Source organism: Hylobates moloch, unplaced genomic scaffold (genome assembly GCF_009828535.3).
Source record: "Hylobates moloch isolate HMO894 unplaced genomic scaffold, HMol_V3 SCAFFOLD_10, whole genome shotgun sequence".
NCBI lineage: Eukaryota > Metazoa > Chordata > Mammalia > Primates > Hylobatidae > Hylobates > Hylobates moloch.
Window position 1 is genome coordinate 29,962,970 of NW_026652285.1, and position 26,741 is coordinate 29,989,710.

The 26,741-nt window shown below is 52.3% G+C and overlaps 2 protein-coding genes across 8 annotated transcripts in view; both read left to right on the top strand.

Moving 5' to 3' along the window:
* The window catches only part of MAPT (microtubule associated protein tau), a 126,099-nt gene that overhangs the window by 85,557 nt on the left and 13,801 nt on the right, over positions 1-26,741 (top strand). For 3 of the 7 annotated variants that reach the window (XM_032163959.2, XM_032163960.2, XM_032163962.2), the window contains 4 exons: positions 4,191-4,246; positions 8,632-8,758; positions 13,567-13,832; positions 26,198-26,290. In XM_032163959.2, the coding sequence (XP_032019850.1) occupies positions 4,191-4,246; positions 8,632-8,758; positions 13,567-13,832; positions 26,198-26,290 (542 nt within the window). Of the gene's footprint in view, positions 1-327; positions 1,081-4,190; positions 4,247-7,048; positions 7,247-8,631; positions 8,759-13,566; positions 13,833-26,197; positions 26,291-26,741 lie in introns of all 7 variants that reach the window. The other 4 variants (XM_032163961.2, XM_032163963.2, XM_032163964.2 and 1 more) reach the window with 2 other exon arrangements.
* On the top strand, positions 14,592-21,563 carry STH (saitohin). Its single transcript, XM_058446173.1, is given in 2 exon segments — positions 14,592-16,610; positions 16,613-21,563. Coding segments are annotated over 2 exon segments (480 nt in total). The 5' UTR covers positions 14,592-16,505; the 3' UTR covers positions 16,988-21,563.

A 26,741-nucleotide genomic window follows, 5' to 3' on the forward strand; every position in this document is an offset into this window, starting at 1 on the left:
GCCTCTTCAAACCAGAGGAGTTGAGAGTTCCGGGCCAGCAGAGGAAGGCGCCTGAAAGGCCCCTGGCCAATGAGATTAGCGCTCACGTCCAGCCTGGACCCTGCGGAGAGGCCTCTGGGGTCTCTGGGCCGTGCCTCGGGGAGAGAGAGCCAGAAGCTCCCGTCCCGCTGACCGCGAGCCTTCCTCAGCACCGTCCCGTTTGCCCAGCGCCTCCTCCAACAGGAGGCCCTCAGGAGCCCTCCCTGGAGTGGGGACCAAAAGGTGGGGACTGGGCCGAGAAGGGGCCGGCCTTTCCGAAGCCCGCCACCCCTGCATATCTCCGCACAGAGCCTGAAAGTGGTAAGGTGGTCCGGGAAGGCTTCCTCGGAGAGCCAGGCCCCCCAAGTCTGAGCCACCAGCTCGTGTCCGGCATGCCTGGGGCTCCCCTCCTGCCTGAGGGCCCCAGAGAGGCCACACGCCAGCCTTCGGGGACAGGACCTGAGGACACAGAGGGCGGCCGCCACGCCCCTGAGCTGCTCAAGCACCAGCTTCTGGGAGACCTGCACCAGGAGGGGCCGCCGCTGAAGAGGGCAGGGAGCAAAGAGAGGCCAGGGAGCAAGGAGGAGGTGGATGAAGACCGCGACGTCGATGAGTCCTCCCCACAAGACTCCCCTCCCTCCAAGGTCTCCCCAGCCCACGATGGGCGGCCTCCCCAGACAGCCGCCAGAGAAGCCACCAGCATCCCAGGCTTCCCAGCGGAGGGTGCCATCCCCCTCCCTGTGGATTTCCTCTCCAAAGTTTCCACAGAGATCCCAGCCTCAGAGCCTGACGGGCCCAGTGCAGGGCGGGCCGAAGGGCAGGATGCGCCCCCCGAGTTCACATTTCACGTGGAAATCACACCCAACGTGCAGAAGGAGCAGGCGCACTCGGAGGAGCATTTGGGAAGGGCTGCATTTCCAGGGGCCCCTGGAGAGGGGCCAGAGGCCCAGGGCCCCTCTTTGGGAGAGGACACAAAAGAGGCTGACCTTCCAGAGCCCTCTGAAAAGCAGCCTGCTGCTGCTCCGCGGGGGAAGCCCGTCAGCCGGGTCCCTCAACTCAAAGGTCTGTGTCTTGAGCTTCTTCGCTCCTTCCTTGGGGACCTCCCAGGCCTCCCAGGCTGCGGGCACTGCCACTGAGCTTCCAGGCCTCCCGACTCCTGCTGCTTTCGACATTCCTAGGACGCCACTAAACCGACACCTGGGTGCAGCTGCTCCACTCCCTCGGCCTCCTCCCATGCTCAGGCTGTGGCCGCACGCACGCCTCACGCTTGCCCGCCACTCTGCATGTCACCAGCACCCCTGCCCCGTGCTCCCCACCTTGTTTGACTCTCTGGCCACTTGATTTGTCCACAAGGGCCCATCAGCCCACAGGAGGTTGGTGGGTGCCCTCCACTGACAGGATGACGGCTGCCCTCATGGTGTCTAGAACTCTCCAACCCTCCCATGTAGGCATAAGCAGCCCCACTTTGCAGATGAGGAAACGGAGGCTCAGAGAAGTACAGTAACTTGCCGAAGGCCAATGAGTAGTAAGTGACAGAGCCAGGTTTGGGATCCAGGTAGGCTGGCTCTGAAAGACACGCCTGTCCCGCATCCCACAATACCTCCCAGGAGGTGCTGGAGTGTGGACTCCTAACACAGAGATGTGCAGGGCACACACAGCAGGCGACACACAGCATCCAGAGGTGGCCCAGAGCCCATGCTGTGCCTTTGGCCCAGCGCCCTGCCCCCACCTGCTCTGCCTTGTGGCAGGAAGACAAGGAGCAGACACAAGATCTCCCTGGTCCACATGCCGCCACCTCCCTCCACAGAGGACAAGGGGATCCTCATGCTGGCATTGGAGGGGGTTGAGCAGGGCCCACCTCGAGCCCTCGGGAGCATGACCACAGCAGCCCTGCAGGGTGGGATTGGTGGGAGGAGAGTCCCAAGTATCAGGGAGAGGAGAGTTGGTGTCCCACGGGAGACCTCATAGCCACAAGGCGAGCTTGTTCATAAATTTAGGACCCTTAGCATTTCACAGTTATTTGCAGAGCCCAGAAATGGATGTTACTGAAGCTCACAGTTGCAAGCATCTGTTAAATTTTTATGAGATTTTACTTTCAGAGAAAACTTTGAAATGCTATAAAGAAGCCTGTGTTTAAAAGTTAAGACAGAGGCTGGGCGCGGTGGCTCACGCCTGTAATCTCAGCACTTTGGGAAGCCAAGGCAGGTGGATCACTTGAGGTTAGGAGTGCGAGACCAGCCTGGCCAACATGGTGAGACCCTGTCTCTACTAAAAATACAAAAAATTAGCTGGGCATGGTGGCGGGCACCTGTAGTCCCAGCTACTGGGGAGGCTGAAGCAGGAGAAGTGCTTGAACCCAGGAGGCAGAGGTTACAGTGAGCCAAGATCACACCACTGTACCCCTACTTGGGTGACAGAGCAAGACTCTGTCTCAAAAAATAAAATAAAGTTAAGAGAGAAAAAAATATATCCTATATCCTTTTTTAAATTCCAAAACAGTAGGGAACAAATAACTGACTTGACAGGTTACTACAGTATTTACTGAAATGATGTTTTCTTGAATGCTGGCCTACTAGAGGTTCATAGGTGTGTTTGGGTTGAAAAAGAGTTCCATGGCCCAGTGACTGGGGGAAAAAAATAAAAGACTAAACTAAGTTAAACAGGCTTTTCTGCCGCAGGACTTGTCAGAGCCTTCAATGTACTAATGGCCATTGTGACCCTCTGAGAAGGTCACAGAGTGGGTTTCCCAAACTTTCTTGATTCTACCTGCTAACATTTCCTGGAGGAAGTTTGGGAAATGCAGATTTAGCAGATTTAGCAGATTCTTTTGTTGTGCCATGGATGGTGCTGGTTGATGTGGGCAAAACAAAGAACACGTGAGTCAGATCCGCCTGGGGCTCTTATTAAAGTGCAGGTTCCCAGGTGCCACTTTAGGCTTACAGACCCAGTTGTGGGGTAAGCCTGGGAGCCTTTTAGCAGGTGATTCTGCCACATAGTATAGTTGGAAAATCTCTGGGCATACTCATTGCTGGTCCCTCTAGAAATCCAGGTGACAATAGCTAATGAGAAGCTCCAAGAGACCTGATTGTCCGTGGAGTAGAGGGAATATGATATTGAAACCAAAGAAGAAAATCTATGATCAGTTTTCAGCAGTGACTATCAAGAGAAGGAGAAGGGTGAGTTAGCGCTGATGCTGGCAGACAAGTCGGTGGGTTGGTTTCACCAAGGAGTGTGATGAAGGCTGATGTTGTCTGTGGGAATGTATGATGGTAACTGGTTTGTAGCTAATTGGGGGAAGCGGTGAGAATTTGTGCCCTTCGAAGACCAGCAAGTGGCAAGAAACCCACCAGGCCTGGCTCAGGGCTGGGCTGGGCTTGGCTCATCTCAGAGCAGCTGGGGCTGGTGGCCAAAGCCACCATTAGTGAGGGGCAGGCCCTGGGGGTACAACCAGCAACTAGGGGACAAAGACAACCCTGCCAGGCTCTCCTAATTCTAGAGGCGTGTGACCAGGAATGGAGATGGGGTGGTCAGCATAAGATGGCCAGGAAAGTGGGAATCAGGACTGCTGGCAATCTAGCCACATGGGCAGGGGAGCCGGGTGGCTCCAGGCAGTTTCCAAGGCCAAGAGGGTGAACAGGCACCTCTCAGGGAACCAGGGCCAAGCCTGGCTGCAGCGTGGAGACAATGCACCCACCCCCGTCCTTGGATCTTGCAGGAGGCTGGGTCCTCGCTGAGCTACCAACATCCATGGCCCTGAGGCTTTTAAAACACCCATCCGTGGAGTGGGGCTGGTCCCAGTGGGGTGAGGCTGACCATGGCAAAAACAGGGCAGGAGCCTGTGGGTTAGGGAGACTGCACCTTCCTTAGATAGCCTCCATGCCATCATGTCCCCGTGACAGTTTCTGCTGCATCCCTTCTGCATGGTCCCACCCTCGGCCAGCCTGCCGCCCCCTCTTGCCAGGTTGCTCTAATCAATGACCCCAGTGTGCTGTGTTGATACTAACAATGTGAGGTCTAGCAGATTCAAGGGAAAAGAACCAACTGGGTTTCCACCAGACCCAACTAAACAAACATGGACCTATCCCGGAGAAATCCAACTTCACCACAGCTGGCTCTTTCTGTGAACGGTGAAAATGGAATGTGACAAGCATTCTTATTTTATATTTTATCAGCTCGCATGGTCAGTAAAAGCAAAGACGGGACTGGAAGCGATGACAAAAAAGCCAAGGTAAGCTGACGATGCCACGGAGCTCTGCAGCTGGTCAAGTTTACAGAGAAGCTGCGCTTTATGTCTGATTCATTCTCATATATAATGTGGGGAGTATTTGTCACTAAAGTACAGCTGTCATTTGAAGTGCTTTGTATTTTGGGGCAGGCTTGTAAAAAGTCCAGCATTTATTAGTTTTGATACTTACCCCAGGGAAGAGCAGTAGGCAGGTTCATGAAGTCATGCTCCTAATTCCAGCTTTCTTAGTGTACTTTCAGTGAGACCCTGACAGTAAAAGAAGGTGTGTCTGAAAACCAACCCCAGGACAGTAAATGAAGTTGTGTTTGAAAACCAGCCCTAGGACAGTAAATGAAGTCATCTTCTCACTGCATAAACTGCACCCAGATCTTTGCCCATCCTTCTCAGTATTTCACCTCACCCATTGTTTACTCTCTCAGTGACTTGGTGTCTGGGGAAATGCTCCTAGAATTGCACAGTGGCATTTTTCCTGGAAAATCCCACCATGGCTCTAGATAAGACCTATTTTTCTTAAAGGTATCTAAAATTTCCATCATAAATTCTGTCTGAAACACCTGAATTTTAATCAGTACTGGAGCCCAGAGGGCATCTCCAGTTGCCACATAGCTCTGAGCATTCGGTGGTGTGTTGAGGGCTGCTCCCGGAAGTGCCTGCAGAGTCAGGGCTCCCCAGCCTCATCTAGTGAGGCAGCGGAAGGGCCTGTGGGGATTTGGAGAGCTGGCCTGGGTCCCGGAAGTGATAGTGACAGCTGCTTGTCAATCACGGTGCACGTTTAGTGCCAGGGGCAGGGGGCAGGGAATACCAGCCTCATGCATGCATGCATTCATTTGTTCCTTCATTCATTCATTCAGTACACATGGGTACAACATCCCTGCCCTGGAGTTGCCCAGAGTCTAGGGAGGGGAAAGATCTATTACCCTGGGCCTCGGCCAGTTGGGGAGTGCTGCTGGTAGAGAGGGGCCGTGTGCAGCGAGGGAAGGAGGAGTCGTCAATACCCCCACCCCAGCTTTGCTTTCTTGTCATCAGCCCCAGGGCCCCAGCGTGTATCCCTCCTCTCCCATTGCTACTTCATCTCCTGGGTCCTCCTTACCAAGCCTGACCACACAGAGGGCCTCGGCCGCGTCCATGGGGAATTGGAAAGCGATAAGATAACACCCCTAGAAGCCCAATGAAGTCTGGGTCAGGACCCTTCTCTGAGCTCTGACTCACTCTCGGAAACATTTCAAGGCTTAGCCTCCCCACTTCGTTTCCTGAGAGTGCAACCTCTTCCCCTCCAAACACCCCCTTCTCCTCCAGGGCCATGCCCACCTGTCAAAATCCCCCATGGGCAGGACGAACTGTGGGTGTCAGTCACCATCTATTCTGCATCCCGGTTCCAGGCCCCCCACCCCAGCCCTGCCTCCATGGGGACAGGTGTCCAGACACCCGTCCCTGGCTGCTTCCTCATGTGGAATGGGTTCAAAAGTTAGCAGTGTTTACACTGGCAAACTGAAAAAAGAAAAAGAGATAACATTGGAGGCTTGGCACAGTGGCTCATGCCTGTAATCCCAGCACTTTGGGAGGTTAAGGTGAGAGGATCTCTCGAGCCCAAGAGTTCTAGACCAGCCTGGGCAACATAGCAAGACCCCATCTCAAAAAAAGTTTAATTGGCCAGGCGGAGGTGGGAGGATCACTTGAGCCCAAAAGGTGGAGGCTGCAGTGAGACGTGATGGCACCACTGCACTCCAGCCAGGGCAACAGAGGGAGACCCTGTCTCTAAAACAAGCAAACAAACAAACAAACAAACAAAAAAGAGTTAACACTGGCCAGATTAGGATTCACCAGATTGTGTTAATATTAGTTTGATTTGAGACTTTAATCAGAAAGCACATATGTGGTGGGGGTAGGTGTAACCTAAGTCAGGTAGAATCTTTCCAACTTGGGGTGGGCACACTCCTGATTGTAGCCATATGAGTCTGTCAGTGTGGTGGAAGAGGCCATGGGTTAATGGGCAGGCAAAAAAGCACCTTGCTTGGTTGAGTAGAAAGTAAGGCCCTTCAGACCCCATGACACACTTTGGGACACTTTCTTGAGTAACATCCTAAGATTCATGTACCTTGATGATCTCCATCAACTTATTCATGTGAAGCACCTTTAAACCAGTGATCTCCAAATTCAGGGGCACAGTAACATCTAACAGGCTGGAGAAAGAACATACTAGAACTTCCATTCCTTTTTCACGTCCTCTTCTAAAGGCTTTGTCAGATGTGAGTTGAGTAAGTCAGTCATGTAAGAACTATGAGATTGGGCCGGGCGCGGTGGCTCACGCCTGTAATCCCAGCACTTTGGGAGGTCGGGGCAGGCGGATCACAAGGTCAGATCGAGACCAACCTAGCTAATACAGTGAAACCCCGTCTCTACTAAAAATACAAAAAAAATTAGCCGGGCGTGGTGCCGGGCGCCTGTAGTCCCAGCTACTCGGGAGGCTGAGGCGGGAGAATGGCGTGAACCCGAGAGGCAGAGCTTGCAGTGAGCCGAGATTGCGCCACTGCACTCCAGCCTGGGCCACAGAGCGAGACTCTGTCTCAAAAAAAAGAAAAAAGAACTATGATTGGGGAGGATGGTCACTTTCCTGTTCTTACTGATCAGAAGGGATGTTAAGGGTACCTGATTCAAACAGCCTGGAGATCACTGCTTTCAACCATTACCCGCCTTATTTATTTTTAGTTACTGTCCTTTTTTCAGTTTGTTTCCCTCCTCCATGTGCTGACTTTTATTTTGATTTTATTTATGTTTATGTTTAAGACATCCACACGTTCCTCTGCTAAAACCTTGAAAAATAGGCCTTGCCTTAGCCCCAAACACCCCACTCCTGGTAGCTCAGACCCTCTGATCCAACCCTCCAGCCCTGCCGTGTGCCCAGAGCCACCTTCCTCTCCTAAATACGTCTCTTCTGTCACTCCCCGAACTGGCAGTTCTGGAGCAAAGGAGATGAAACTCAAGGTAAGGAAACCACCTTTGAAAAGAACCAGGCTGCTCTGCTGTGGTTTGCAAATGTGGGGTTTGTTTGTTGTTTGTTTTTTAGCCTCAAAGACCTTTCTTCAAATGAGCTCTGACATAGAAGCACCGTGTAAAATAGTTAGAATTCTGGGCAAAGGGGAAAAGAGAGCTGGGGGCCATCCCTCTCAGCACCCCACAGGCTCTCATAGCAGCAGCCCCTAAGACACCTGGTGGGACCTTGGTTTCGAAATCGCTACTCTAAGGCTGGGCGCAGTGGCTCACACCTGTAATCCCAGCTCTTTGGGAGGCCGAGGAGGGTGGATCACCTGAGATCAGGAGTTCGAGACCAGCCTGGGCAACATGGCAAAACCCTGTCTCTACTAAAAATACAAAAATTAGCCGGGCGTGGTGGCATGCACCTGTAATCGCAGCTACTCGGGAGGCTGAGGCACAAGGATTGCTTGAACCCCAGAGGCAGAGGTTGTAGTTAGCTCCAGCTTGGGTGACAGAGCAAGACCCTGTCGCAAAAATTTTTAAAAAAACAAACCCAAAATTGCTACTCTCATTGGGTTCCTTTGCCCATTCCTGATTTTGGCAAGAGAAATGCTTCCAGATTGCCCTGATCTCGGTAGGACAGCATCACGCCATAGCAACACTGCCCCGTGAGCTCACTCCCCCCTCAACTAGCTTGTGGTCCTTGGTTAATGTCAGTTTCTTTTTTGAGTTTGTGTTATGTCTAAGGGTCATCTGCTAGGTAACCGAACCCAGGGACTGCCCTAGTCCCTAGACTGTGCCATGCCCGACTCTGCCAGCTTTGTCAGTGATGCTGGTGCTCGCCTCCTCAGGTGCTCACCTGCTCTGAGCACACCCAAGGAGTTCCTGAGGCCTTAGGGTTGTTTGCGAGAGAATGAAAGAACACGACCTAGCTCTCTTTAGCATCCTTGGTCAGGTTCAACACTGCCTCCAGGGGCCTCTGGTGGAGCCAACCACCATCAGCCAAATAAATCCATAATTAGAGTCAGAAAATGGATGTCTGCATATGCATAGTGCAATAATGTCCTGCCGATGATTGACATGGAGTGGAGAGTGACCTGATCATTGCTGTAATCTCTGCTGGCCTTGGCACAACTCATGCTGATAACTAAGGCACACAGTTCCTCTGGGTGGAAATGTCCTCAGGGAACTTGGAGTTTGGGTGGGGACGTGGGTTTGTGTGCCCAGCAAGCCCTCGTGGTTGTAGCAGACACTTGTGGCATCTAGGAGGCAAAGGGTCACCCCAGTCTTAGCCACGTTTTGCGTCAAGGTGGCGGAGTGGGGCTGGTGTTGACTCTTGGTGGCAGTAACTTTTCCCAATGGTGAAAAACCCCTCTACCATGTTTCATTTACAGGGGGCTGATGGTAAAACGAAGATCGCCACACCGCGGGGAGCAGCCCCTCCAGGCCAGAAGGGCCAGGCCAACGCCACCAGGATTCCAGCAAAAACCCCGCCTGCTCCAAAGACACCACCCAGCTCTGGTAAGAAGAATGTTCTCTTGAATCTTAGAGGAAGCTGAAGCTCTCAGAGGTACAGCCTTCATTTTAGGAGGCCTTAGGCCACTGAGAATGAACAACCCCTGGCAGCTGGTCAGCAGCTTGCAGTTTACTAAGCACTGGAGTCTTCATTTCCTTCTCAGTCCTTTTGATTTCTGAGGCAAATGTTGAATCCCTACCTTTTTTTTTTTTTTTTTTTTTTTGAGACAGAGTTTCGCGTTTGTTATCCAGGCTGGAGTGCAGTGGTGTGATCTCAGCTCACTGCATCCTCCACCTCCCGGGTTCAAGCAATTCTCCTACCTCAGCCTCCCTAGTAGCTGGGATTACAGGCACCTGCCACTATGCCTGGCTAATTTTTTGTATTTTTAGTAGAGACGGGGTTTCACCATGTTGGCCAGGCTGGTCTCAAACTCCTGACCTCAGGTGATCCACCTGCCTCAGCCTCCCAAAGTGCTGGGATTACAGGCGTGAGCCACCACTCCCGGCCTGAATCCTCACTTTTTATCAATGAAGAAATTGAGGCTGATTCTGCAGCATGATAAAAAAAAAATACAGAAAAAGGAAAAAAAAGAAAGAAAGAAATCGAGCCTCTGAGAGTTTGCTTGACTGAGTCTAACCAGCTCATTTTAAACCCGAAGAAAATGCAGTCACATGACTACCAAGTGGCAGCTCTCAGAGCCTCTCTGGCCCCAAGTCCAGGGTTCCATAGAGGCAGCCCCAGCATGGCGTGTTTTCAGTCCCCAAATGAGACTCTGGAGACGAATGTCTCTGGAGACAGAGCAGCAGCCTGGATAAGTCACAATGGGTGACGTCACTCAGGGCTCAACCCCTGGGCAGCTTAACTTGCTAGGGACTTTAGGAGTCTGCTGCAAAACCTGAGGGTCTTAGCTGAGCAGTCGCAGGCTGGGCCCGTTGCCCTGGGCTCCTGTGAGTAAAACCCAGTCAGTTTTGAGTACCCAGTAAGGCATCCATCGAGTTATTTTGCAGCCAGGGGTGCTATTAAGAACAGTCGCGGCTGGGTGTGGTGGCTCATGCCTGTAATCCCAGCACTTTGGGAGGCCAAGGTGGGCGGATCACCTGAGGTCAGGAGTTCCAGACCAGCCTGGCCAACATGGCGAAACCCTCTCTCTACTAAAAATACAAAAAAATTAGCTGGGCGTGGTGGCGGGCGCCTGTAATCCCAGCTTCGGAGGAGGCTAAGGAAGGAGAATCACTTGAACCCGGGAGGCAGAGGTTGCAGTGAGCTGAGATCGCGCCATTGCACTCCAGCCTGGATAACAAAAGTGAGATTCCTTCTCAAAAAAAAAAACAGTTGTCCTCTTTGGGGATTAGGGACAGCCCGCCTGAGCACTTCTCTCTCCCATTGCCCCAGTGAAGTATTCCAGGCCACTGGGTTTAGACTCTGCACCATGTAGGGGTGTCTGACCTGCACTTGCTCCTTGGTGGCACGGGCAGCCTATGGCTCTTGCTGCGGGCTGTGGCCAAAGCCTGGCCTGGATCTTGGTGACTCTGCTTCTCCCTGGCCTGAGGGAGCTGCCCAGAGCCTGCCCACCACCTGCTGCGTGTCTTTGCGGTGGCATTTCTCGCACACATGCCGTGCAGCGGCATTTCTCGCACACATGCCATGCAGCGGCACCCCCAAGGATGGCCGTTCACTAAGGCCCATTGTTTTTGTCTTTTTGCTTCGTGTTTTCTGGCCTGGTGTTTTTATCATATATACATGTGATCCAGGGATAATTCCCAGAATGTTGACGGGATTTTAAGTAGCGTTTGTATCCTCCTGTTTTTTTCACTTAACATTGGGCCAGTTGACTCACACTCTGTTTTTTGTTGTTGTTTTTTTGAGACGGAGTCTCACTGTGTCACCCAGGCTGAAGTGCAGTGGCACGATCTTGGCATACTGCAACCTCTGCTTCCCAGATTCAAGCAGTTCTCCTGCCTCAGCCTCCTGAGTAGCTGGGACTACAGGCACAGGCCACCACGCCCTGCTAATTTTTGTATTTTTAGTAAATACAGGGTTTCACCATGTTGGCCAGCCTAGTCTTGAACTCCTGACCTCAAGTGATCCGCCCACCTCAGCCTCCCAAAGTGCTGGGATTACAGGGGACTCACACTTTGTAACAACCTTAAACAAGGTCATGCATTTCCCTTTGGGTCTTACCTGCTCTTCAGTGGCTGCCTGCAGGTGGAGAGACCCTCCACCTTGGGCCCCCTCGACCTTGTTTCAGAATGGGGCCACTGCTGGGCCGGCTGTGGGTGCCTGCCACGTGAAGGACTCATTAAGGCCCTGTTTAAGCCTGATGATAATGAGGCTTTTGTGGATTTTTCTCTTTAAGTGACCAAGCAAGTCCAGAGAAGACCACCCCCTGCAGGGCCCAAATCTGAGAGAGGTACTCGGGAGCCTGCTTCGCTGGGAGCAGCCTCCGTTTGCGTGTGTGGCCGTTCACTGGCTTGTGTTTCTAGAGCCGGGAGGACCCTTTTCTGCAATGCAGGGTTCACACGGGGTTCACAGCCTGAAGATGGAGCAGTCCGAATTCTCTTCCCTGTGCAGTTTGCGCAGCTGTGTTTGTCTGATGGGCTTTCTAATCCTGTCTGCTCTCCTTGACTTCAGGGACAATGGCATTACAGGCATGAGCCGCCATGCCTGGCTGTCTCCCTATTTTTCAGATGAAGACATAGGCTTAAGGAGGCCAGGTGACTTGCCCACGACCACTCTGTAAGCAAGAGGCATGAAAAGGATTTGGAGCCGCCACCACCAAGCCCACTGGTCACCCTGGGTCTCTGAAGTCAGGGAGGCAGGAGGATGGGAGGTCTGAGGAGGCAGAGAGGCTGAGCCTGGAGGCCGAGGCCCCATCTGTTGTTTCCTTATGTGGAAAAGAAGAGGCTTCATTTGTCCTATTGCCACAGAGCTTACTACTTCAGGAACATCCAAGACGTGGAAATCGGCAGGACACGGTGGCTCACGTCTATAATCCCGGCACTTTGGGAGGTTGAGGTGGGAGAATCGCTTGAGGCCAGAAGTTCAAGACCAGCCTGGGCAACATAGTCAGACCCCCGTCTCTATAAAAAACATTATTTAAAAAAAAGACATGGAAGTCAAATTATAAAAACTGGTGCTGGCTGGGCGCAGTGGCTCATGCCTGTAATCCTAGTGCTTTGGGAGGCCGAGGCGGGTGGATCACCTGAGGTCAGGAGTTCAAGACCAGCCTGGCCAACATGGTAAAACCTCTACTAAAGAAGTCTTTACTAAAAATACAAAAATCCAGTCTCTACTAAAATAAGTCTCTACTAAAAATACAAAAATTAGCCAGGCATGGTGCTGCACGCCTGTAATATCATCTACTTGGGAGACTGAGGCAGGAGAATTGCTTGATCCTGGGAGGCGGAGGTTGCAGTGAGCCGAGATCACGCCATTGCACTCCAGCCTGGGTGTCAGAATGAGACTCCGTCTCAAAAAAAACCCCAAAAGAACAAAACAACAACAAAAGAAAACTAGTGCTTATTCGTCACTGGCCAAGCTGCCCATTGGCTAGATGGGTGCTTCAAAGAGCTGCCCTTCTCCAGGTCTGGCCAGCAGGTATGTGTTACAGCAAATGCCTGGGGCAGCGGCAGGGGCATTGCTGCGGGAAGCTTCTGGACTTGCAGGAAAGCTAAGTTCTCAGACTGCAGGGGAGCTAAGCACACCTCGGCACAGGGTGAGGCCTGCGGTTCTCAGACTTCAGTCTTTGTGGAGCTTGAGAAAAATGAGGCTTTACAGGCCCCACCCATAGAGATTCTGCTCTGTCCACTCTTGATGGGGATCAAGAAATTTGCATTTTGCAAGTCCCGCTTTCCTCCTTGAAAGATCCAGAGATTCTGACGCAGGGTTCCGTGGGCCACACTTTGGAAAACACGGACCCATGAGACAGAATAGCAGAGTGTTGAAGTGTAACAGAGGCCTGGGAAGTGCAGTAACAGAAGCAAGTTTGAGGGTAAAGGACACCCAGAGGAGGGAGGGACAGCATCTGCATGGAGAGGAGAGGAGACCCCCCAGCAGCTTCTGGGGTGTTGGAAGGGTGCGCTAGTAACTGCTATGCATGGCAGGTGGGGAACTGTATGGCAGGGCACAGCAGCATGAAGCAGCATGGCTCATGTGGACAGCTAGGGACAGGCAGGCGTGGAGCAGGCATCCTGTTCTGAAGCCCAGATCCCACAGAGGAGCCAGGGAGCTGGCAGGAGCCCTGAACTAGCTGAACAGCTGAACATTCACCCTGTGGTGAAAGGGTCAGAAGCGTCCAGGCTTGAGGGCACAGCTGGGTCCCATCACTGCGTCACCCTTATTTAGGATACAGGCCCTGAAGAATTGCATTAGAGGTTGGCAAAGCATATCTACCACCTCCTGGAGCCACCCTGGCCACAGGGATTATAATTATTTCCATTTTCAAATTAAGGCCTCTGAGCTCAGAGAGGGGAAGTGACTTGTCTGAGGCCACACAGCTTGTTGGAGCCCATCTCTTGACCCAGAGACCGTGGGGCCGAGTTGGCCACCTCTCTGGGAGCGGGTATTGGATGGTGGTTGATGGTTTTCCATTGCTTTCCTGGGAAAGGGGTGTCTCTGTCCCTAAGCAAAAAGGCAGGGGGGAAGAGATGCTTCTCCAGGGCAGCCACCTGCTGTAGCTGCGCTTCCAACCTGGCTTCCACCTGCCTAACCCAGTGGTGAGCCTGGGAATGGACCCGCGGGACAGGCAGCCCCCAGGGCCTTTTCTGACCCCACCCACCCGAGTCCCGGCTTCACTCCCTTCCTTCCTTCCCAGGTGAACCTCCAAAATCAGGGGATCGCAGCGGCTACAGCAGCCCCGGCTCCCCAGGCACTCCCGGCAGCCGCTCCCGCACCCCGTCCCTTCCAACCCCACCCACCCGGGAGCCCAAGAAGGTGGCGGTGGTCCGTACTCCACCCAAGTCGCCATCTTCCGCCAAGAGCCGCCTGCAGACAGCCCCCGTGCCCATGCCAGACCTGAAGAACGTCAAGTCCAAGATCGGCTCCACTGAAAACCTGAAGCACCAGCCGGGAGGCGGGAAGGTAAGAGTGGCTGGCTGCGCGTGGAGGTGTGGGGGGCTGCGCGTGGAGGTGTGGGGGGCTGCCTCTGGAGGGGTAGGGCTGCGCATGGAGGGGTAGGGCTGCGGCTGAGCGTGGAGTCGTGGGGCTGCGCATGGAGGTGCGCGGCTGTGCCTGGAGCTGTGGGGCTGCGCCTGGAGGTGTGGGGTTCCCCGCACCTGAGCACCCCTGCATAACACCCCAGTCCCCTCTGGACCCTCTTCAAGGAAGTTCAGTTCTTTATTGGGCTCTCCACTACACTGCGAGTGCCCTCCTCAGGCGAGAGAACGTTCTGGCTCTTCTCTTGCCCCTTCAGCCCCTGTTAATCGGACAGAGATGGCAGGGCTGTGTCTCCACGGCCGGAGGCTCTCATAGTTGGGGCACCCACAGCGGTTCCCCACCTGCCTTCTGGGCAGAACACACTGCCACCCATAGGTGGGCATCTCTACTCGTGGGCCATCTGCTTAGGTTGGGTTCCTCTGGATTCTGGGGAGATTGGGGGTTCTGTTTTGATCAGCTGATTCTTCTGGGGGCAAGTGGGTGCTCGCGAGCTCTCCAGCTTCCTAAAGGTGGAGAAGCACGGACTTCGGGAGCCTGGCCTGGATCCCTTTCCCCGTTCCTGTCCCTGTGCCCCTCATCTGGGTGCGTTAGGGCTGACATACAAAGCACCACAGTGAAAGAACAGCAGTATGCTTCCTCACTAGCCAGGTGTGGGCGGGTGGGTTTCTTCCAAGGCCTCTCTGTGGCCGTGGGTAGCCACCTCTGCCTTGCGCCGCTGCGGTCTTCCCTCTGTGTGTGCTCCTGGTAGCTCTGCGCATGCTCATCTTGTAAGAACACCATGGCGGCCGGGCATAGTGGCTCACGCCTGTAATCCCAGCACTTTGGGAGGCCGAGGCGGGCAGATCACGAGGTCAGGAGTTCGAGACCAACCTGACCAACAGGGTGAAACCTCGTCTCTACTAAAAATACAAAAATACCTGGGCATGGTGGTGGTGCGCGCCTGTAATCCCAGCTACTCAGGAGGCTGAGGCAGGAGAATCGCTTGAACCCAGGAGGCAGAGGTTGCAGTGAGCCGAGATAGTGCCACTGCACTCCAGTCTGAGCAACAGAGCGAGACTCTGTCTCAAAACAAACAAACAAACAAAAAAAACCCACCATGGCTTAGGGCCCAGCCTGATGACCTCATTTTTCACTTAATCGCCTCTCTAAAGGCCCTGTCTCCAAATAGAGTCACCTTCTAAGGTACAGGGGCGGGGGGTTACTGCTTCAACATATGAATTTGCGGGGACCACAGTTCAGCCCAGGACCCCACTCCCGCCACCCAGCACTGGGGGAGCTGGGGAAGGGTGAAGAGGAGGCTGGGGGTGAGAAGGACCGCGGCTCACTCTGAGGCTGCAGGTGTGCTGGGCCTTCTGGGCACTGGGCCTCGGGGAGCTAAGGGGCTTTCCGGAACCCTGGGCCTGTGTGTCAGCTTGCCTCCCCCACCCAGGCGCTCTCCACACCCCTGAATTTCTTATCTCTTGGGCCTGAGCCTGGGGCATGTGGAGGGAGGGTGGCCACCAGTGCACGTGGGCACCTCGCCTCAAACCCTGCCACCTCCCCCCACCCAGGATCGGATGCAGAAGCCCCTCTGCCCCCGAACAAGCTTGTGAGTGCAGTGTCACATCCCGTTGGGATGGAAATGGACGGTCGGGTTAAAGGGGACGCATGTGTAGACCCTGCCTCTGTGCATCAAGCCTCTTTTGAGAGCCCCTGCGTGCCAGGCCGTGCACAGAGGTGGAGAAGACTCAGCTGTGCCCTGGAGCACCTCCTCTCATCGAGGAAAGGACAGACGGTGGCTCCCCTGTGGCTGTGGGGACAAGGGCAGAGCTCCCTGGAACACAGGAGGGAGGGAAGGAAGAGAGCATCTCAGGATCTCCCTCCTGAGATAGCAAGCGATCCGGGTTAAATTAAGGTCCGGCCTCTCCCTGCTCAGGCATGTGGAGCTTGTAGTGGAAGAGGCTCTCTGGACCCTCACCCACCACAATGGCCTGGTTAGAGACCTTGGGGAAATAACTCACAGGAGACCCGGGGCCTCTGTCCTGTACCACAGCTGAGGGAAACTGTCCCGCGCGTCCACTGGGGACAATGCGCTCCCTCATCTCCAGACTTTCCAGTCCTCATTCAGTTCTCGAAAGTCGCCTCCAGAAGCCCCATCTTGGGACCACTGTGACCTTCATTCTTCAGGGTGCCTGGCCTTGCTGCTGCCCAAGACCCCAGAGGGGCCCTCACTGGCCTTTTCTGCCTTTTCTCCCATTGCCCACCCATGCACCCCCATCCTGCTTCAGCACCCAGACTGCCATCCAGGCACACCCAGGATCTCCTCAAGTCACATAACAGGCAGCACCCACAAGGTGCTCCCTTCCCCCCAGCCTGAATCTGCTGCTCCCCGTCTGGGGTTCCCTGCCCATGCACCCCCGGGGGCCCCTGGGTTCTGCCACACCCTGCCCTGTGTCCCACGGTGGGGAACGTCCTTCTCTCCTTATCTCTTCCCTTCCCTTAAACCCAAGTTCAGTTGCCATCTCCTCCAGGAAGTCTTCCTGGATTCCCCTCTCTCCTTAAAGCCCCTGTAAACCCTGACCACACTGAACATGTGTCTGCCGCTCCCTAGTCTGGGCCATGACTGAGGGTGGAGGCCGAGTCTCACGCATTTTTGCAGCCCCCACGAGACTCTGCAGGTGGCTAGCCCTCATTGAATACGGGGTTAATTTAACTCAGCCTCTGTGTGTGAGTGGATGATTCAGGTTGCCAGAGACAGAACCCTCAGCTTAGCATGGGAGGTAGCTTCCCTGTTGACCCTGAGTTCATCTGAGGTTGGCTTGGAAGGTGTGGGCACCATTTGGCCCAGTTCTTACAGCTCTGAAGAGAGCAGCAGGAATGGGGCTGAGCAGGGAAGACAACTTTCCATCGAAGACCCTTTTCAGGGCCAGAACTGTCCCTCCCACCCTGCGGCTGCCCTGCCTCTGCCCATGAGGGGTGAGAGTCAGGCGACCTCATGCCAAGTGCAGAAAGGGGCAGACGGGGCTCCAGGTTACGACGTCACTACTCTGGGTGGAGACAGCACGTCCAAATCTACTAAAGGGTTAAAGGAGAAAGGGTGACTTTACTTTTCTTAAGATATTTTGGGGGACGAAGTGTGGAAAAGTGATAGAGGACACAGTCACAGCCTCCCTTAAATGCCAGGAAAGCCTAGAAAAATTGTCTGAAACCAAACCTCAGCCATAACAAAGACCAACACATGAATATCCAGGAAAAAAAGAAAAAGAAAAATGTCATACGGGGTCCACGCACAAGAGCCTTTAAAATGACCCACTGAAGGGTGTCAGGCCTCCTCCTCCTGGACTGGCCTGAAGGCTCCACGAGGTTTTGCTGAGACCTTTGGGTCCCTGTGGCCTCATGTAGTGCCCAGCATGCAGTAAGTGCTCAATAAATGTTTGGCTACAAAAGAGGCAAAGCTGGCGGAGTCTGAAGAATCGCTCAATCCTGCCGGAACAGATGCTCACACCGAAGGGAAAAGAGCAGGAGCCAAGTCACGTTTGGGAACCTGCAGAGGCTGAAAACTGCCACAGATTGCTGCAAATCATCGGGGGGAAAACGGAAAACGTCTGTTTTCCCCTTTGTGCTTTTCTCTGTTTTCTCCTTTGTGCTTTTCTCTGTTTTCAGGATTTGCTACAGTGAACATATATTGCTTTGGGGCCCCAAAGGGAATTATTGTGAAAGGAAAATGCAGATAATCAGGTGGCCGCACTGGAGCACCAGCTGGGTAGGGGTGGAGATTGCAGGGAAGGAGGAAGAGCTGGGTGGGTGCCAGGCAGGAAGAGCCCGTAGGCCCCGCCGATCTTGCGGGAGTCGTGGGCGGCAGTGTTCCATCCTGACTGTAAAAGGGAGCACCTGGTGGGAAGAGGGAATTCTTTTAAACATCATTCCAGTGCCCAAGCCTCCTGGACCTGTTGTCATCTTGGGGTGGGCCTCCCCTGGGTGACTCTAGTGTGCAGCCTGGCTGAGACTCAGTGGCCCTGGGTTCTTACTGCTGACACCTACCCTCAACCTCAACCACTGCAGCCTCCTGTGCACCCTGATCCAGTGACTCATTTTCCACTTTCAGTCCCAGCTCTATCCCTGTTTGCAGTTTCCAAGCGCCTGGCTCCTCAGTCAGCTCAGACCCAGCCAGGCCAGCCCCTGGGTCCCACATCCCCTTTGCCAAGCTCATCCCCGCCCTGTTTGGCCTGCAGGAGTGGGAGTGTGTCCAGACACAGAGACAAAGGACCAGCTTTTAAAACATTTTGTTGGGGCCACGTGTGGTGGCTCACACCTAATCCCAACACTTGGGGAGGCCAAGGCAGAAGGATCACTTGAGTCCAGGAGTTCGAGACCAGCCTGGGCAACATAGGGAGACCTTGTCTCTACAGTTTTTTTTTTTTAATTAGCTGGGCCTGTTGGCACTCTCCTGCAGTTCCAGCTACTCCAGAGGCTGAGGTAGGAGGACCGCTTGAGCCTGGGAGGTCAGGGCTGCAATGAGCCATGTTCACACCACTAAACGCCAGCCTGGGCGAGACCCTGTATCAAAAAAAGTAAAATGAATCCTGTACATTATATTAAGGTGCCCCAAATTGTTACTTAGAAGGATTTCATAGTTTTAAATACTTTTGTTATTTAAAAAATTAAATGACTGCAGCATATAAATTAGGTTCTTAATGGAGGGGAAAAAGAATACAAGAAAAGAAATAAGAATCTAGAAACAAAGATGAGAGCAGAAATAAACCAGAAAACACAACCTTGCACTCCTAACTTAAAAAAAAAAAATGAAGAAAACACAACCAGTAAAACAACATATAACAGCATCAAAAGCTGGCTCCTGGCTGGGCGCGGTGGCGCATGCCTGTAATCCCAACACTTTGGGAGGCCGATGCTGGAGGATCACTTGAGACCAGGAGTTCAAGGTTGCAGTGAGCTATGATCATACCACTACACCCTAGCCTGGGCAACAGAGCGAGACTGAGACTCTATTAAAAAAAAAAAATGCTGGTTCCTTCCTTATTTCATTCCTTTATTCATTCAGACAACATTTATGGGGCACCTCTGAGCACCAGGCTCTGTGCTCAGAGATTTTGCCCCCAGGATCCAGGCCAGGGACAGGGGCAGGTGAGCAGAGAAAGGGCCAGTCACAGCAGCAGGAGGAATGTAGGATGGAGAGCTTGGCCAGGGAAGGACATGGAGGGGGAGCAGCCCGCACAAGTCAGCAAGCCAGAGAAGACAGGCAGACCCTTGTTTGGGACCTGTTCAGTGGCCTTTGAAAGGACAGCCCCCACCCAGAGTGCTGGGTGCAGGAGCTGAAGGAGGATAGTGGAACACTGCAACGTGGAGCTCTTCAGAGCAAAAGCAAAATAAAGAACTGGAGGCGACTGGGGCAGCAGAGGGCGTGTGTTCAGCGCTAAGGGGTGTGAAGCTTGAGTGCTAGGAGAGTTCACACTGGCAGAAGAGAGGTTGGGGCAGCTGCAAGCCGCTGGACATCATCTGATAGGACAGAGGGTGGTGGAGGGTGGCCCCGAAGAGAGGCTCAGTTCAGCTGGCAGTGGCCATGGGAGTGCTGAAGCAGGCGGGCTGTTGGCATCTGCTGGGGAGGGTTAAGCAGGGGTGAGGGCCCAGCCTCAGCAGCCCTTCTTGGGGGGTCGCTGGGAAACACAGAGGAGAGCTGAAGAAGCAAGGAGTCCCAGGGGCCACGTAGGGCGAGAGAGAAGTTGCTCATGTGGGGCCCAGGCTGCAGGATCAGGAGAACTGGGGACCCTGTGGCTGCCAGCGGGGAGAAGGGGGTGTGCAGGATCATGGCCAGGGAAGGGCCCAGGGGCCCGAGCATGGGGGGGCCTGGTTGGATCTGAGAAGATGGAGCTAAAGTCACTTTCTTGGAGGATGTCCAGGCCAATAGTTGGGATGTGAAGACCTGAAGCAGCACAGAGCCTGGAAGCCCAGGATGGACAGAAACCTACCTGAGCAGTGGGGCTTTGAAAGCCTTGGGGATGCAATATTCAAGATGGTCACAAGATGGCGATAGAATGCTGTAACTGTTTCTTGGTTCTGGGCCGCAGCCTGGGTGACTGCTTCCTTGCCTGTGTGTATTGATTTGTTTCTCTTTTTTGAGACGGGGTCTTGCTGGGTTGCCCAGGCTGGAGTGCAGTGGTGCAATCATAGCTCACTGCAACCTTGAAGTCCTGAGCGCAAGAGATCCTTCCACCTCAGCCTCCTGAGTAGCTGGGACCACAGGCTTGCACCACAGTGCCCAGCTAATTTCTTATATTTTTTGTAGAGATGGGGTTTCACTGTGTTGCCCAGGATGGCCTTGAACTCCTGGGCTCAAGTGATCTTCCTGCCTCGGCCTCCCAAATTGCTGGGATTACAGGTGTGAGCCACCACACCTGGCCTTCAAAATACATTATATTTAATAGCAAAGCCGCAGTTGTCTCTTTAAAAAGCGTCTATGTAGAGCATTTGTGTGGAATAAATACAGTGAATTTGTACGTGGAATCATTTGCCTCTCCTCGATCAGGGCCAGGGATGCAGGTGAGCTTGGGCTGAGATGTCAGACCCCACAGTAAGTGGGGGGCAGAGCCAAGCTGGGACCTTCCTCTAGGACAGCTCTGTAACTCTGAGACCCTCCAGGCATCTTTCCCTGTACATCAGTGCTTCTGAAAAATCTTGTGTAAATCAAATCATTTTAAAGGAGCTTGGGTTCATCACTGTTTAAAGGACAGTGTAAATAATGCTGAAGGTGACTTTACCCTGTTATTTGATCTCTTCCTTGGCCAGCTGACTTGACAGGACATAGACAGGTTTTCCTGTGTCAGTTCCCAAGCTAATCGATCACCTTGGACTTGAAGAGAAGGCTTGTGTGGGCATCCAGTGCCCACCCCGGGTTAAATTCCCAGCAGAGTATTGCACTGGGCCTGCTGAGCCTGGTGAGGCAAAGCGCAGCACAGCAAGCACCAGGCAGTGCTGGAGACAGGCCAAGCCTGGGCCAGCCTGGGAGCCAACTGTAAGGCACGGGGCTGTGGGGCTGTGGGGCTGCAGGCTTGGGGCCAGGGAGGGAGGGCTGGGCTCTTTGGAACAGCCTTGAGAGACCTGAACCCAAACAAAACCAGATCAAGGTCTAGTGAGAGCTTAGGGCTGCTTTGGGTGCTCCAGGAAATTGATTAAACCAAGTGGACACACACCCCAAGCCCCACCTCACCACAGCCTCTCCTTCAGGGTCAAACTCTGACCACAGACATTTCTCCCCTGACTAGGAGTTCCCTGGATCAAAATTGGGAGCTTGCAACACATCATTCTCTCCCTTGATGGTTTTTGTCAGTGTCTATCCAGAGCTGAAGTGTAATATATATGTTACTGTAGCTGAGAAATGAAATTTCAGGATTCTGATTTCATAATGACAACCATTCCTCTTTTCTCTCCCTTCTGTAAATCTAAGATTCTATAAAGGGTGTTGACTTAATGTGACAATTGGCAGTAGTTCAGGTCTGCTTTGTAAATACCCTTGTGTCTATTGCAAAATCTCACAAAGGCTTGTTGCCTTTTTTGTGGGGTTAGAACAAGAAAAAGCCACATGGAAAAAAAACATTTCTTTTTTTGTTTGTTTGTTTGTTTGTTTGTTTGTTTGAGACGGAGTCTCGCTCTGTCACCCAGGCTGGAGTGCAGTGGTGCAATCTCCGCCCACTGCAAGCTCCACCTCCCAGGTTCATGCTATTCTCCTGTCTCAGCCTCCCAAGTAGCTGGGACTACAGGTGCCCACCACCACACCTGGCTAATTTTTTTGTATTTTTAGTAGAGACGGGGTTTCACCGTGTTAGCCAGAATGGTCTCGATCTCCTGACCTTATCATCTGCCTGCCTCGGCCTCCCAAAGTGCTGGGATTACAGGCGTGAGCCACCGTGCCTGGCCGGAAAAAAAACATTTCTAAGTATGTGGCAGATACTGAGTTATTGCTTAATGTCCTTCGATTCATTTGTTTAATTTCTTTTATGGATTAGTACAGAAAACAAAGTTCTCTTCCTTGAAAAACTGGTAAGTTTTCTTCGTCAGATAAGGAGAGTTACGTAACCCATGACATTTCCCTTTTTGCCTCGGCTTCCAGGAAGCTCAAAGTTAAATGTAATGATCACTCCTGTAATTGTCAGTGTTGATGCCCTTCCCTTCTTCTAATGTTACTCTTTACATTTTCCTGTTTTATTATTGTGTGTGTTTTCTAATTCTAAGCCGTTCCCACTCCTTTCTGAAAGCAGGCAAATCTTCTAAGACTTATCCAGTGAAAAGTTATGAATAAAAAATGACCGTCAAGCCTACAGGTGCTGAGGCTACTCCAGAGGCTGAGGCCAGAGGACCACTTGAGCCCAGGAATTTGAGACCTGGGCTGGGCAACATAGCAAGACCCTATCTCCATTAAAACTATTTTTTTTTTTTATTTAAAAAATAATCCGCGGCTGGGCATGGTGGCTCACGCCTGTAATCCCAGCACTTTGGGAGGCCGAGGCAGGTGGATCACGAGGTCAGGAGATCGAGACCATTCTGGCTAACACGGTGAAAACTCGTCTCTACTAAAAAGACAAAAAAATTAGCCGGGCATGTTGGCGGGCACCTGTAGTCCCAGCTACTTGGGAGGCTGAGGCAGGAGAATGGCGTGAACCCGGGAGGTGGAGCTTTCAGTGAGCTGAGATCTCGCCACTGCACTCCAGCCTGGGCGACAAGGCAAGACTCTGTCTCAAAAACATAATAAAATAAAATAAAATAAAATAATAAAATAAAAAATAGTATAATTGGAATGTTTATAACACAAGAAATGATAAATGCTTGAGGTGATAGATACCCCATTCACCCTGATGTGATTATTGCACAGTGTATGTCTGTATCTAAATATCTCATGTACCCCACAAGTATATACACCTACTATGTACCCATATAAATTTAAAATTAAAAATTTATAAAACAAAAATAAATAAGTAAATTAAAATGTAGGCTGGACACCATGGTTCACGCCTGTAATCCTAGTGCTTTGTGAGGCTGAAGTGAGAGAATCACTTGAGCACAGGAGTTTGAGACCGGCCTGGGTGACGTAGCGAGACCCCATCATCACAAAGAATTTTTAAAAATTAGCTGGGCGTGGTAGCACATACCGGTAGTTCCAGCTGCTTGGGAGACCGAGGCAGGAGGATTGCTTGAGCCCAGGAGTTTAAGGCTTCAGTGAGCTACGATGGCGCCACTGCATTCCAGCCTGGGCGACAGAGTGAGACCTTGTCTCTATTTTAAAAATAATAAAAAGAATAAAAATAAAATGTAAATATTTGTATGTTAGAAAAAATACACCCATCAGCAAAAAGGGGTTTAAAGGAGCAATTTCAGTCATGATCGGAGAGATGTAGAATAAGCCAGCAATGCAGTTTCTTTTATTTTGGTCAAAAAAATAAGCAAAACAATATTGTAAACACCCAGTGCTGGCAGCAATGTGGTGAGGCTGGCTCTCTCACCAGGGCTCACAGCGAAAACTCATGCAACCCTTTTAGAAAGCCATGTGGAGAGTTGTACCGAGAGGTTTTAGAATATTTATAACTTTGACCCAGAAATTCTATTCTAGGACTCTGTGTTATGAAAATAACCCATCTTATGGAAAAAGCTCCTTTCAGAAAGAGGTTCATGGGAGGCTGTTTGTATTTTTTTTTTTTTTTTTTTTTTTTTGAGACGGAGTCTCGCTCTGTCACCCAGGCTGGAGTGCAGTGGCACCATCTCGGCTCACTGCAAGCTCCGCCTCCCGGGTTCATGCCATTCTCCTGCCTCAGCCTCTCCGAGTAGCTGGGACTACAGGCGCCCGCCACCACGCCCGGCTAATTTTTTGTATTTTTAGTAGAGACGGGGTTTCACCGTGGTCTCGATCTCCTGACCTCGTGATCCGCCCGCCTCGGCCTCCCAAAGTGCTGGGATTACAAGCGTGAGCCACCGCGCCCGGCCTGTTTGTATTATTGAAGTACAAAGTGGAATCAATACAAATGTTGGATAGCAGGGGAACAATATTCACAAAATGGAATGGGACATATTATTAAACATAGTGCTTCTGATGACCGTAGACCATAGAGAATGCTTAGGATATGATATCACTTCTTTTGTTGTTTTTTGTTTTTTGAGATGAAGTCTCATTCTGTCACCCAGGCTGGAGTTCAGTGGCGCGATCTCAGCTCACTGCAACCTCCATCTCCCGGGTTCAAGTGATTCTCCTGCCTCAACCTCCCGAGTAGCTAGGTTGCGCACCACCATGCCCGGCTAACTTTTGTATTTTTAGTACAGACAGGGTTTCACCATGTTGGCCAGGCTGTTCTCGAACTCCTGACGTCAGGTGATCCACCCGCCTTGACCTCCCAAAGTGCCAGGATTACAGGCGTGAACCACCGCACCCAGACTAGGATATGATATCACTTCTTAGAGCAAGATACAAAATTGCATGTGCACAATAATTCTACCAAGTATAGGTATACAGGGGTAGTTATATATAAATGAGGCTTCAAGGAAATACAGCAAAATGCAATCATGATTGTGTTACAGTGGTAAGAAAACGGTTTTTGCTTTGATGAGCTCTGTTTTTTAAAATCGTTATATTTTCTAATAAAAATACATAGTCTTTTGAAGGAACATAAAAGATTATGAGGAAATGAGTTAGATGTTGATTCATATTGAAGATTCAGACAAGTAAAATTAAGGGGAAGAAAACAGGATGAACCAGAAGTCAGGCTGGAGTTCCAACCCCAGACCCGACAGCCCAGGCTGATGGGGCCTCCAGGGCAGTGGTCTCCACCCAGCATTCTCAAAAGAGCCACCAAGGTCTCAGTGCCATTTTCAAGATTTTGGAAACGGCCTTGGCACAGCTGGTCCTTCACTGGGATCACCACCTGGCAATTATTTACATCTGAGACGAATAAAAACCAGAGTGCTGAGATTACAGGCATGGTGGCTCACGCTTGTAATCCCAGCACTTTGGGAAGCCGAGGTGGGCTGATTGCTCGAGCCCAGGAGTTTCAAACCATCCGGGACAACATAGCATGACCTCATCTCTACAAAAAATACAAAAAATTTGCCAGGTGTGGTGGCGTCCCAGCTACTTGGGAGGCTGAAGTAGGAGAATCCCCTGAGCCCGGGGAAGTCGAGGCTGCACTGAGCCATGACGGTGTCACTGCACTCCAGCCTGGGTGACAAAGTGAGACTCTATCTCACAAAGAAAAAAAAACAAAACAAAAAACCCAAAGCACACTGTTTCCACTGTTTGCAGAGTTCCTGAGGGGAAGGTCACCGGGTGAGGAAGGCGTTCTCACTGATCTGGCAGACAAAATGTCGAGTTTTTCCAAATCCCTAAACCATGGTTTTCTATTTCATAGTTTTTAGGCAAATTGGTAAAAATCATTTCTCATCAAAATGCTGAATTTTCACACCTCCCTGGTGTCTGCAGAAAGAACCTTCCAGAAATGCAATCATGGGAGACCCATCCAGGCCACCCCTGCTTATGGAAGAGCTGAGAAAAAGCCCCACGGGAGCATTTGCTCAGCTTCCGTTACGCACCTGGTGGCATCGTGGGTGGGAGAGGGCTGGTGGGTGGATGGAAGGAGAAGGCACTGCCCCCCCTTGCAGGGACAGAGCCTTCGTAGAGAAGGGACACCCCACATTTGTCTTCCCCACAAAGCTGCCTGTGTCCTGCCTACGGGGTCAGGGCTTCTCAAACCTGGCTGTGTGTCAGAATCACCAGGGGAACTTTTCAAAACTAGAGAGACTGAAGCCAGACTCCTCCAGATTCTAATTCTAGGTCAGGGCTGGGGTCTGAGATATTTTTAAAAATCCACAGGTGATTCTGAGGCCCGACAGGCTTGAGAACACCCGCAGGAAGTTCTCTGGGAATGTGCCGGTGGGTCTAGCCAGGTGTGAGTGGAGATGCCGGGGAACTTCCTATTACTCACTCGTCAGTGTGGCCGAACACGTTTTTCACTTGACCCCAGGCTGGTGAACGCTCCCCTCTGGGGTTCAGGCCTCACGATGCCATCCTTTTGTGAAGTGAGTCCCTGCCCCTGAGGACCTGCAATCCCAGCTTCGTAAAGCCCGCTGGGAATCACTCACAGTTCTGGGATGCCTTCAGAGCAGCCCTCTCTCTGTCCCTTCAGCTCCCCTGGGGTGTGACTCGACCTCCCGTCACTCCCCAGACTGCCTCTGCCAGGTCCGAAAGTGGAGGCATCCTTGCAAGCAAGCAGGCGGGTCCAGGGTGGCGTGTCACTCATCCTTTTTTCTGGCTACCAAAGGTGCAGATAATTAATAAGAAGCTGGATCTTAGCAACGTCCAGTCCAAGTGTGGCTCAAAGGATAATATCAAACACGTCCCGGGAGGCGGCAGTGTGAGTACCTTCACACGTCCCGTGCGCCGTGCTGTGGCTTGAATTATTAGGAAGTGGCGTGAGTGCGTACACTTGCGAGACACTGCATAGAATAAATCCTTCTTGGGCTCTCAGGATCTGGCTGCACCCCCTGGGTGAATGTAGCCCGGCTCCCCACATTCCCCCATATGGTCCACTGTTCCCAGAAGCCCCTTCCTCATATTCTAGGAAGGGGTGTCCCAGCATTTCTGGGTCCCCCAGCCTGCTCAGGCTGCGTGGACAGAATAGGGCAGATGATGGACCTCTCTCTGGCCCCTGCCTGGGAAGCTGAGAATACCCATCAAAGTCTCCCTCCACTCACGCCCAGCCCTGTCCCCAGGAGCCCCATAGCCCATTGGAAGTTGGGCTGAAGGTGGTGGCACCTGAGACTGGGCTGCCGCCTCCTCCCCCGGCACCTGGGCAGGTTGACATT